Source organism: Agelaius phoeniceus, chromosome 2 (assembly GCF_051311805.1).
Source record: "Agelaius phoeniceus isolate bAgePho1 chromosome 2, bAgePho1.hap1, whole genome shotgun sequence".
Lineage (NCBI taxonomy): Eukaryota > Metazoa > Chordata > Aves > Passeriformes > Icteridae > Agelaius > Agelaius phoeniceus.
This window is the reverse complement of record NC_135266.1, coordinates 42,415,155-42,427,666: the sequence shown is the minus strand read 5'-3', so window position 1 is coordinate 42,427,666 and position 12,512 is coordinate 42,415,155. Positions and strand designations below refer to the sequence as shown.

The 12,512-nt window shown below is 37.2% G+C and overlaps 1 protein-coding gene across 2 annotated transcripts in view; it reads left to right on the top strand.

The window, feature by feature from the left end:
- Window positions 1–12,512, top strand: part of GPC6 (glypican 6) — a 731,795-nt gene that overhangs the window by 640,732 nt on the left and 78,551 nt on the right. For both annotated transcript variants that reach the window (XM_077173559.1, XM_054628114.2), the window contains exon 5: window positions 10,554–10,684. In XM_077173559.1, coding sequence (XP_077029674.1) covers window positions 10,554–10,684 — 131 coding nt within the window. The remainder of the gene's footprint in view (window positions 1–10,553; window positions 10,685–12,512) is intronic.

Below are 12,512 nucleotides of genomic sequence, written 5' to 3'. Positions count from 1 at the left end.
AGAAAAAATTATTCATAGAAAAGAAAAAAACAGAATGATGACCAATGTCCTTCCATAAGGCAGTAAACTACCAATAGGAACATCAGCCTGATAGGTTTAAAATGGATTTTTTCAGAAGACATTAAAGTCATAGATACCACCGCACTAAGTAATAGAAAGATTATGAAAGGCAGAGAAAAACTTTTTACAAGAGCATGAAGTGTCAGGGCAAGGGGAAGTGGCTTCAAACTAAGAGAAAGTAGGTTTAGATTAGATATTAGGAAAAAATTCTTTACTGTGAGGGTGGTGAGGCACTGGAACAGTTTGCCCAAAGAAATGGTTGATGTTCCATCCCTGGGAGTGTTCAAGGCCTGGCTGGATGGGGCTCTGAGCAACCTGGTCAAGGGAAAGATGTCCCTGCTATGTCAAGGGGTTGCAATTTCATGATTTTTAAGGTCCTTTCCAATCCAATCCATGCTATGATAAGATGTTAAGACAAGATACCTTTAAAGGGTGAAGTTATTATTGAAATAACTAGAAGTTTTTTTTAAACAAACTTTTTATAAAAGTAAAATATGTGTCAATTTTCCAGAAGAGATAATGGACAGGTCATTAATTATGTGTTAAAAAAGGTACCATAAATTCTGTCAAAGGTTGGAAAAATCTCTACTGCACAAAATTTAGAATTAGAAGTGGGGAAGAAAATAAAAAAGAGTGTAGAAATTATATTCACTGTAAAGTCAGAAAATAAGGAGACATTTGAAAAATGTGTCAGGACTTACATGCGAAATAAGAATTATAAATCAGTTGTGATGAAGGGGATAAGGAAATCAGATACATCAAGGGAATCAAGGAAGTTAGTTCTGAGTCAGACATATGGAATAAAAAGGACCTCTGCAAAACAACATTAATAAGATCCAACTCTAAATGTTTAATTAGTTCTAGGCACCACAATACTAGAGAATTCTTTTAAAGGAAATAAAGAAAACAGGAAAAGACCTGAGGAAATAACTTGTGAAAACAGAATAAGAAAAGTAGCATGGAAAATATGACCAAGCACCAACTAAAAGACATGATAAATATCTACACATATCTGAGGGATTTAACAAAGAAAAATAATCAAACTGTTTAAGGTAATATGAAGCAGCTTATTAGAAATAGTTGAGTTAAATTAAGCAGCAAAAAAAAAAATACACCACATAGCTGGACAAATATTCTGATAGTGATGTATGGCAGACAGTGAAATAGCTTTCATAAAAAAAGTCAGAAGAATATAGCAAAGGTATTTTAAATTTTTTCTGCACAGAGCTCTGGGGATTTTATACCCAGGAATTTATATCTAGGGTTGTAACTCTGCATGGGCTTTTGAATGGTTGAAAAGATCTTTGAGGTTCTAATGTCTTTGACTGTATAAAGATAATGCACGCTATGTACCCAGGAGATTTTTACTAAGGATACCTTTCAATGTAGTAGGAGATTTCAGGCTATGATTTGTTCTTTTCAACCATTTCAGCCTAGCTCATCAAGAAAGAGTCAGAAAGATGGACTTTTTTCAGCGTTTCAAACTCCACCTATCTTAAAAGAATTATGCACAATAGTCTATGTTAACACAAATTTAAATTAACTATGGAAGGTAGCATACAGGCATCAGTGGGGGTTCCCTTATTTGCTAACATTTCTGCTGACAGACCATTTAAACCTCTCTTGGCATATGGAAAAAGCAACAAGACAAAGGTTTTAGAAATGTATTATTTTTTATTAATTGATGCATGTCAAGCATTTAGACATAATGTTAGCTAAAATTCCAGTTCAGAAGAATGTCTCGCATTCAGCTACTATAGGTGGTGGAAGAATAAGAGTAGTAGGCAAATATGACCATTTTTGCCTAGTCTTTGCTATTTTATTTTTGCACACATGAACAAAAATAAGACATGATCTAATAACAGTGTATAAACTGTTTAGAATTCCTCAAAGTTATAGAAAGACATAGAAGAAGAATAATCTTACATAGCCCTTTTTTTCAATATGTGGAAGAAAAACATATAGTATGTGAAATACTCAAAAACATCAGTTCACCCAACAAAACTCATTTTGTTTCTATCAGATGCAAAAAGATGGCAATTGTGTGTCAATAACTCTTCATACATCTATTGTAATTTCTTGAGCTGCTCTACCTTAGACACAGTTAGACACAATCCCAACAGGAATAATAAAATATCCTTTTAGTTTATTCATACTGTTGACAATTCTTTTTTTCCTTTTTATTTTGAAGGAAGAGTAAGTGATACTGCCATGAACCGACATAGCTACATAGCTGATCAGAAATATCAAAAATCACATTTTAATTCTTAAATCTGTACATTCTGGTAATTAAAACACAGATAATCAATAACTAGATCTGATATTCTACACTAATTTATAAAGTTTGCCTTGTAATTAGCTGGTAATTAACCTGGCAGGGTTAATTCTGGATTCCAGTCCCTCCTGAGAGAACTTAGGACATAATTTCATTACATCATCCTTCAGACATCAGCCCTTCAAGCATAAGCCAGAAACTGCATTCACCCCTTCTTGACTATATGCCTTAAATACCAATCTTTCTGTCCAGAATAGCTTAGTATTCCATAGAAATAGCTTTAAAAAGAGAGCTATTGGGCACTTTAGAATAGCAGAGGTGGTTAAGGTGTTTTTCCAGCAGGTAAAATTTTGAGATTGCTTACAGCAGGAAAAGAAATTGAAGTTGAGTTTTCCATGTCTTGGTTGTACTGTGTACCTTCAGGAGTGCGTCCTTCTGCACTACTCCTTTGAAGAACTCCATGCTCAAGGATGATCTGCAGAAATGATAGGCTCAGAAGGGATAAGAGGGTGAATGGATCTTTGTCAGACTGCCCCTGTGGCAGTTCATCTAGGAGCTGCATGCAGCCCCTTTACTCATACACACACACACATCTTGAACCAACTCCCCTGAACCATAGCCTGGACCTCAGGACTGTCCAGACTCTGCACCCAGACTAAACCCAGTGTCCAGCAGAAACCTGAGGCCCTACCTGCTGCTGGTCTCCTACTCACAGGAACATTGGCTTGAACCTTGCTAGCTGCATTTTACACACACACACACACATACACACACAGAATATTCTGCACAGCCATGCTGTGATTCTCAACCAGAAAATGGTTAAGAGTTTAATAGAGGAATAGAGTTTAATAAGGATATATAGCAGACTGCAGTGATCAAGCCTCTGACAAGTTTGCTGACCAGCAGTTTTTCCAGATGGCCTCTTTCATATGCCCTCTTCCACCTGTTTTCCCATGTTTGTTCCTTAGCTCACCTTAATCCATCTTTCTTTGCCCTTGTTTTCTCCCTGTAAACAACCCACCCCAGACATGTTTTCCCCATGGCTCCCTGTTTTGTTCAGCTTCAGATTTGTATGCTGATAATTTTCACCTCCAGAAAAATCTTACCCCACATCCAGCAGTTTCTCATGCAAGGACTGACAAGTCATTTGCCTGCATATCTCCAGAGAGAAGCTTAACTGGTTATTGTTAACTGAATAGCCAAATAAAAATATTGAATTCCCTCTCCACAAGTGCAACATGAATTTTAAGAAAAGTGCCTTCTCCCATGAAACAAAAGAAAACAAAAACAAAAATGAACAAACAAAAACAAACAAAAAAACCCACAAAACCACAAAAAATAAAATAAAGCTGAATGTAGAAAATTATAATGTTATTATTCTATAGTATGGAGTGTATGTGGAGCTTAATGATATTCAGACAGGAAATCTGTAATGTGTCAGTTTAGCCTCATCAGGATAGAACCATATAGAATTCTAATATGAATAATAATTTGAAAAAGGGACTGTGGACCCTAAGGAAAACAGCAGTTTTGGCATCTCTGTCGTGCCTTATTCTGTTTTCCTGAGAAGAGTTCTTATCACCTCCCTTAAATGTGAGGTAGAGATTTATTTTCCTCTTCTTGAATTTTTTTAGTAAATCATAATCTAGCAGTAAAAGTTTTGGCAGATTATTACAGGGATGTATTTCCACTGATATTATATTTGTAAAAAGTCAATATGTACCCATATTTCACTTTTCAATTTTTAGTTTTTAATTTGTTTCATTAGTTTACCATCTAATGCTCTAAAGATTTTATGACCACTATTTATATTTAGTGTCATGATAGAAAACTCACTGAGTTTTACCTACACAACCTAGTAAATACAATCCAGACTCCTGCCTCCCCTTGCCCTTGGTCAGAAGGTTGGGAAGCTACCAAATGATCCCTGCCTTGCAGCCCATCATATCAACAATTATATCCTATCCCAAAACAGTCATTGCCACTCTCAAGGTCACAGTCAACTGCAAGAGGTTTCTCACTCTGCTTACAACTATTTAATCTGCAATCCATGGTCCTGTCCATAGACAAATCCTTTGAAGTTTCACAAATAAAAACTTGTCCTTACTTTTGTTCACCAGCAGCTTTGGGAACAAGCACTTTGCAGTTCTCCAAAGATAAGTGTAAGACCATATGTCTAGAAGAAAAATAGAGAACTCTTAATGGGGAATTTAAAATAAGATCTTCCTCCTTCCCCCCCCCCCAAAAAAATATACCTTACAGTTTTGTGAAGGACATGCAATTTAGTATTTTACCATTCTATGTTTCCTTGAAGAAACAACATTTATAGACTTCATCCATAGATTCTCTCTTGGATTCCCCTGGGGGAAGCTCAGCCACTGCTGGAATCTCACTGATAATTTTGAAGTAGAAGAGCAACAATGTGCATGAAAGGAAAAACTGATGTCACAGCCAAATTAACAGAGACCCTAAAAATGCCTTTCCTTATCAGCCTCCCAAATTTTCCCCATCAGAGCCTCTTTGCATTTTCTGGATGCTAGAAAGAGGGCAAGAAAAAGAAGGCACTGATGGTTCTTGCCAGAACTTTGTATTTCAGCCTAGTTTAGAGGGGGTTATAACTTGTCAGAAGTCTCATACATCAGTTTCATTTTCCCTGCTCCTTTTATTTCAATCTGGAATTCACTAGGAAGTTTTCTGGGAAACTGCTCTGAAAGAAATATAACACAAACAGGAACACATCACTTTTGGTATCAAGATTATAGGAGGGTGGCTTGATGCTTTTACAAGGAAACAGAGGCAGATTCTTGTCGATTTGTATTGTTAGTCTATCCATTATTTTGCCTGTAGATGCCTAGGGCTCATAAAGTATTTCCATATCTTGAAATTCACACCTGGTCTTCTGAATGTTTAAGTTATACAGTAAATCACTTAGCATGATGTCCAGTTTTCTCCTGTGTTTCTCATTAAAATGGCACCTATAAAAACTAAATTAAAAAAAAAACCTATAAAGCAAACCAAAAATTTCTTCAGGATCTCTTTCTTAAATACTGCTTAAAATGAAACAAGGTCCTTCTAAAAGCTGCTGACAAATACCTGTGGTTTTTCTTGATATGGAAAACAGAATATAAAGCAGTTAAAGAGAGCTGCTGTGCTCAGCTGGCAGAGACTTGGTGGGGGCCCTTGGACCACACCCTAGGCCTTCAGTAGACTTTAGGGGGTTACTGCGTCAGGAAGGTCCCCACTCTTGTTTTCAGCATCCAGGAGAGGCTGAGAGCAGCAGCACTGATGGTGACCCAGGTGTGCCATCTGCTCTGCACTTTCTCAGGGCCATTGGCAAGCCTGTGTCCTCAAGCAAGCAATTAGTCACATCTATTGTTTCCAAGTCCCTGACAAACCCACAGCACGAGAATGGCTCACCTAAACTGAGTTCCTGATCCACTCAGCCCAGCTGGCAGCTAGATGCCAGATTTTTGCCAGATGCTGTAGTACATGAAGAACACATACTGAACCTAAGAAGGCAGATTTGGAGAAATACAAAAGAGGAAAAATCAAGAACATATGTAATTGAACAAAGACAGTCCAAGTATATTAACAACATAAAATATGGGTGAGTCGATCACCCAGTTTTCATATTTTTTATAGGACAAACAATATTTAAGTTCCCAATATCTACTATTTGAGGTGATTGAGAAATTATTAAGCCCACTCAGATTTACACTGAACTCAACTAGGCTTTTGTCCAGTTCAAGGGTCTGTTCTTGAGAATTAGGATTTCAAGACTAAAGCATCTAGATTTTCTGAACGCCATATTGAAATCTTCCCAGTTTCTCATGTAATAATATTCACAACATTTTTAGAAGGAAAAAGAAAGGATTTGGGACAGCAATGTTGTGTTTGTTGATACACGATTAGAGATTTGAAGAGCTACAGTTAGGTGAGGACCATTAAAATGTTTTGATTGTCCTGTCATAAATCTCAGCTTACTACATTTCATCAGATTTTCACTGTATTCAACCTAACAGCTTCCTTTTCACTCAATTGCACAGGCTAGCTGGTATGCATGTGCTCATATGGAACTGTACAAGTGAATAATAAAGTTTATCACTGTAGTGAGAGTTAGGATTGGCAAAAAAGAGAACTCAACCTAATGACCTGAGGAAATATTTTCCAAGAGGGCAATTCACCTTAAACACTGTTCAGCGTTTCTTCCTTGAAATCAATGTTATGGATGAAAAATTCAGTCTTAATTTAAATCTGAGGCCTAACTCAAAAAATTATAGTATCAAGCTAGTTAGATACACAAGTGAGTTTGTTCCCAAGGGGCCTGAACATTCACTAATAACATTCAATAATAAGACTACCTTGTTCTTCCAGGCTTCTCTCAGTCTGTGGCTGTCAGGTGTCATCTGGATATGTTTGATTTAGTCAGGAACAGCATGATGGTTAGAAAAAAGGTTAAAGGAAGAGCCCAGTCAGACAGAGGCTAAGAAAATAATTTTGCCATTCATAGAAATGCCACTTGTTTATCCTCTTTTGCTAGACTGAGCTTGTAGTACTCCTACCAGAAGGAGACAAGAATAACCCAGCAGCCTGGTCACTGCTAAGTCATCCATTGCCCCACAAAGCTGCTGGAACTGAAATAAAAATGAGTCCTCAAATATTAATTAAATTTCCATTTCTGCAAGAACTCATCTGAACTGTGCAATTGTCCAAGACTTCTAGTCTGAGCTGATCCCTAAACTGAGCAGTAACTGGAAGCATAACTTGTGTTAGTCTCAGAACTAATGCTGAAGGAGGAACCTGTTTTACTTCAGCCCTTCAAGCATCTCTTGGCACAGAATTTAATCTGTTTCTCAGACTCTTCCTCTTCAAATATATCCCTGTATAGGCCTCTACTTCAGCATTAGTCCTATCTCCAAACATCCTAACCCCAAAACAAAAACACAAACTGCTGATATAAAGATGTACCTGTCATCAATAAAGGTGTGGATATTTCCAATTCTATTTTTCCCTTAACCCCTTGCTTCCCACGTATATTTTTAAGATATAATTAAAGATCACAAGGCTGTAATGTCAAGTATCACTGTTGGCTCATAGCCTCTCACTCCATAGACTTAAGATAGGAATAGCTACCTGGAGTGGTCCAGAATCATTCCAAGTCAGAGAAGGAAACAGAAATTAAAGAATATGGAGAAGCAGGGATTTACTGTTTTATTATTTTCTCTCATTTTGTTTTCTTTTATTTTCTCTTACTTTCTTCCTTTCCTTTATGTAGAGCAATAGCTTAAAGCTATAGCCCATGTGATTGAAATATAAACTTGACTCTAAGGTAACTTGAACCTCAGCTTTGAAAGCATCATCAGACCTCTACCATACCATATCAAAGAAAGAACTCAACATAACAAAAAGATCACCTTTGGCAGCCTGGAATCATACACATTCCCCAGCCTTTGCCCTCTTCCTTAACAATGATTAATAGATAGATGATATAGATTATAGATATATAGATAAAGATTAGATATAGATATATAGATATAGATGATATAGATATAGATATAGATATAGATATAGATATAGATATAGATAGATATAGATATATGATAGAGATATAGATAGATGATATAGATATAGATGATATAGATACAGATATATATATGTGTATATATATATATGTGTATATGTGTGTATATATATATATATATATGTATATATAAAGATTAAGTCTATGAATAGGCTTAACGTTCAGAAAATAGAAGCTGTTTAGCTAAAGGTTATTTTCCCTAGATACAAACTCTTTAAGCCAGGAACAGATTTTTAGTTTGCATCTCCTAGAGCTATTCATTTTGGAGTTGAAGGCACTTTCCTTGAGGAAAGGCTGTTCTTAAAACTGTGGTTCTTGTTCAGTTAAAGGTGATGGACTTTTCTGCCACATAGCTGAGATTTCACTTCAAGGTTTAATTCAGAGCTATTGCCCCATGCCATCAGAAGAAGCAGCAGATAGGCTGGAGCCACCACCCATTCCCACAAGAGATCTCCAGCAATTATGTATTTACAGAACTCTGCTTCAGCACAGTCCCTGAACACATACTAGGGCTTAGCACTAGATTTTTCCAACCTTCCAGCTGCCAAAATAAAGTGGACTCATATAAAGAGGCACCTGTCCTTAGCTTAAAATGTAATGGACTCCTACCAAAAAAAACCAAACCAAACCAAACCAAAAAAAAAAAAAAAAGAAAAGAAAACAAACAAAGAAACACAAATACTTTTGATTGTTTTACACAGTAACCCTAATCTTAACCCTATTCCTGAAGTAAACTACCAAAATTCAGCCACCAAGACCTGTGCCCTAACAAGGCCTGGTACTGGTTGTGGCACCTAGGATTTAAGCTGATCACAAAGTACTAAATCATAAATGTTTTATTCAAGTCATTCTGAACATGAGGAAGAAAATACTTCATAGGAGCCCATATTTTAAATTTTTTTTTTTTTTTTTTTGCATTTGGAAAAACTGCAAACTTATTGCTGTAATCTGTAAGTGTGTGTGCATGTGTGTATGGATGTGTGTGTCTTTGTGTATATGAAAACTGTTTTCTCTGTCAGAGGTAGTTCCTATTTTTCTCCACTTCCCACTGGAAAGGCTATAAAGTACAGAAATTTAAAATAAGGTGCAGGCAAAATAACACCTCTGCTTGAAACCAATTTCCTATCATCTGTGCATTTCTCACAGTTAGCAACAAGTGCTATACACCTCACTCCAAATAACTGGCATTACACTCTTTCCAGCCTAAAAGTACTGTGAATTATTAGATGTAAATTTGCAGAAGTGCTTTGGTGCTACATGCCAAGCAATTCCAGTTTCAGTGGGATTTCTGGGTATGCACGGACAGCATATAAACAACTTTATGCAGTTCTTGGGTGAGGCTGTGCATGGAGGTGTTTGTCTAAACTGCTAGAGTGAGACCAGCCCCTTTTTCCCACACCTCCTTGCATTTGTGCTTTTATGGGGAAGGAGAAGATGTCCACATCTTGGAACAAACCTCTGTGACTTGCACCCAAGTGTAAAGCTCACAACAAGCACTGCAATCAGATCTATAGAGAGCTCCATGCCTTCTCCACACAGCTGCTGTGAGACTGGTGCCTAAAACAGCAAAGCAGGCATGGGTCTGTTTCAGAAGGAAGTCTGCTTGGTACTTTCTGGAGCTTAAGTCTGATGTATAAAGAAGAGAGCATGTGAAGATTTTTGTTTATTGTGCTAAGGTTACAAGCATCAGCTGCTTAAAGCTAATTAGTTGCTGAAAGCTTTAAATCTAACATGGGAGACAAGGATCCTGTTCATACGCTGTTCAAAGGATATACTGTAAATCCAGTTTATCACATGGCTATTGCCACATAAATTATGATAAATTTTTGTCTGTGTATAGACAAATGTACCTGATTCATGGAAAAACCTTTATTATTGCCATGAATTTCTGTTCAATTGCTTGCTTTTCACTTGTTAATGAACATCAAAAGATTAAATTATTTTGCAGAGGGGCTCTAACAGAAGTTAAACAAACTTTTTAGTTTTAATACAAAACATACAAACAATATATTTTTCAGTTCAAAGCCATGACCTGTTGTCCAGTCATTACATCCTCTTACATACAACTTACAGCCGTGTTTTGAAAATGTAGCAAGGCAAACATGGTTTATACCTATATACTATGGCAGGAATCCAATATTCATCTGCTGTTCATATTGCAAGAAAATGAGATCATTAAGGTCAGAAAGAACAGCTGCTTTAATTATAACACCCCAATAGATCATATCAAAATTTTCATCATCTCACACAAATTCTAAGAACATACCCCAAGGATTCATTTCTATCATCCTGCTTTTTCTTGGGAAGGAGATTACATAAGATTACACTCCAAAGCACTGGCTGCTTCAAGAAGCTGTGTAAAATAATTTTACCCCAAGCTTGATAATGCTATGGCAACTAATATTAAACTAACTTTTAAAGTCTTTATTCCTCTTTCTGTGGTGGCAGCAGTAGGGGAAGATATTTTTGACAGCTGGGAAGCTGCCCTGCAGGCTTCACAGTGCTGCTGCCACACATTGCCCCAGACTCCTGCTGAGAAGTGCTCAGTGTCCACACCTACAGCTGGCAGTGCTGCTCTGCCTGAGGACCCCAAAGGTATCCCTTCTTTAAGGGAATGGCTGCTTTGTGTTTTAACAGATGCTATGCTTCTGGTAGCGGAGAGATTAGAGGGACCATTCAACATTGAATCAGTCATGGATCCTATTGATGTCAAGATTTCTGAAGCCATCATGAACATGCAAGAGAACAGCATGCAGGTGTCAGCAAAGGTACTGTGTCAGTCGTGCCTTCTCTGTTATTGAATGTCACAAGTGGGGGGAAAAACATTTCCACCAATTTTTCTGTCTAAAGAAGGATTGTCCAGACCACCAGAAATTAGTTTTGCTTGTTCAACAGTTCACCAGACTGGCTTTGAATTCCTTGTTAAACTAGTTAAAAAGCTTGAATTTTTCAAAAGAAAGTGGAAGGGAGAAAGCTACCATTTATTAAACTTCAAAGTAATAGCTGTAAGAGATTTAAGGAAAATAGCCGGTTCTGAAAGCCAGTGGTAACTCTGTAAGCATTATCCTGCAGAGTATACTTGGTAACTTCCACTCGTGCCTCATCTGTGATTCTCCATATTAACTTCCAAACACATTTTGATTTATCTAGGTCAGACTGAGCACAATGTGTTTGAGGTGAATACACAAAATGTTCCATTTGACCTCCTTTAATAGCCACTCTAGGGAAACACTACATTGGCTGGTCTCTGATTACCAGACCTCAGTTTGATAGAGTTTTGTCTGGATTCTGACACAAAGATAAACAGAGCTAATGATACCGGCTGCCTCCTTTCCATTTTTAATATGTGTGTGTACACACAGGTCACCACCACCTCTGAACCCCCTGTTAATAAGATCCTTCAAATTCAGTAGCAGGTGCTGTTGAGCCAATAGTCAACAATTAATGGCTTTGCCTTAATATTCATCAGTGCACTGTGGCTGAAATTCTAAAGTCAACAGTTCGTCAAGCTATCTGCATTAGGAGCTTCTACCTCCCATTTAACTCCCAGCAGTCAGTCAGTCAGTCAGTCAGTCAGGTGCTGGCCAGATTGCCATCTAAGTCAGTGATTTTCCATTGCTTGGAAGGAAGCTGTTGTAGCTGGGAAAAAAAAAAAAAGTGGGGACAAAAAGCAGGAGCCTGAGGTTTACATTCTTCCTGTCAACCCAAAATTAGATGCTTTTTATGGCCCCAGTGCTGCAGGTTGCTAAGAGTTTCCTTCAATATGCCTTTTGCTTTCAACCTACATGAAGTTCCTTGGATTTTAAAAGCAGTCTACATTCTGCAGGATGAGACTTTATTCTGGCACCAGTCATCAAGGTGTTTAACAGCCAAATTCTCTCAAATATTTTGGGAATTAAAGGTCAGCTTCAGCAAACTCAGCTCTTACCTCAAAAAAGAAACAAAAAATATTTTCACTTAAAACTCACCCCAGGTCCAGGTGTATTTTGTTTTCCTTTTTACTTTTGATTTTTTCCTTTTTACTGTTTGGTTTTCACAGTTTTTCCATTAGCTGGAAAGCTGCATCCCCTGCCAGAGTCCAGTGATGTTTTGACATGAGCTCATCTCACTATTTGTTCATAGCAGAGCAGACTGTTTCTCCTGTCCCTCACAAATATTTTATTTGCTGTAAAGATTAATAGCAATGCCATTTGCAATGCAATAGTTTTTCCTCTAAGAGAAAACTTAGATAATACTTTTTTAATCTTGTAGAACAGAAAAGAAATTATATCAGCAAAATTTATTTCATTATATTTTCATAGATAACAGAGCTGTCTATCCTTGAGGGACCTTTGTATGTTCTCTGTACATGATTATTCCTGTGAAATGTGATTTCCTTGATCTCCTAGGTTACAGCCATCTTTTTTCATGTAACATGGAAATGCTTTACCCTTTTATAAAAAGGCAAAGGCTTTGGGTATAGTGCTGTCCTCTTCTATGCCAGGTCAGACTTGCAAAGATGATATACAAGCAGACTTTGATCCATCTTCTGTCATCTAATTTTTCCCCCTTATACAAATTGACCACTTAGAGCTTCAGGGGAAATGACAGACACCT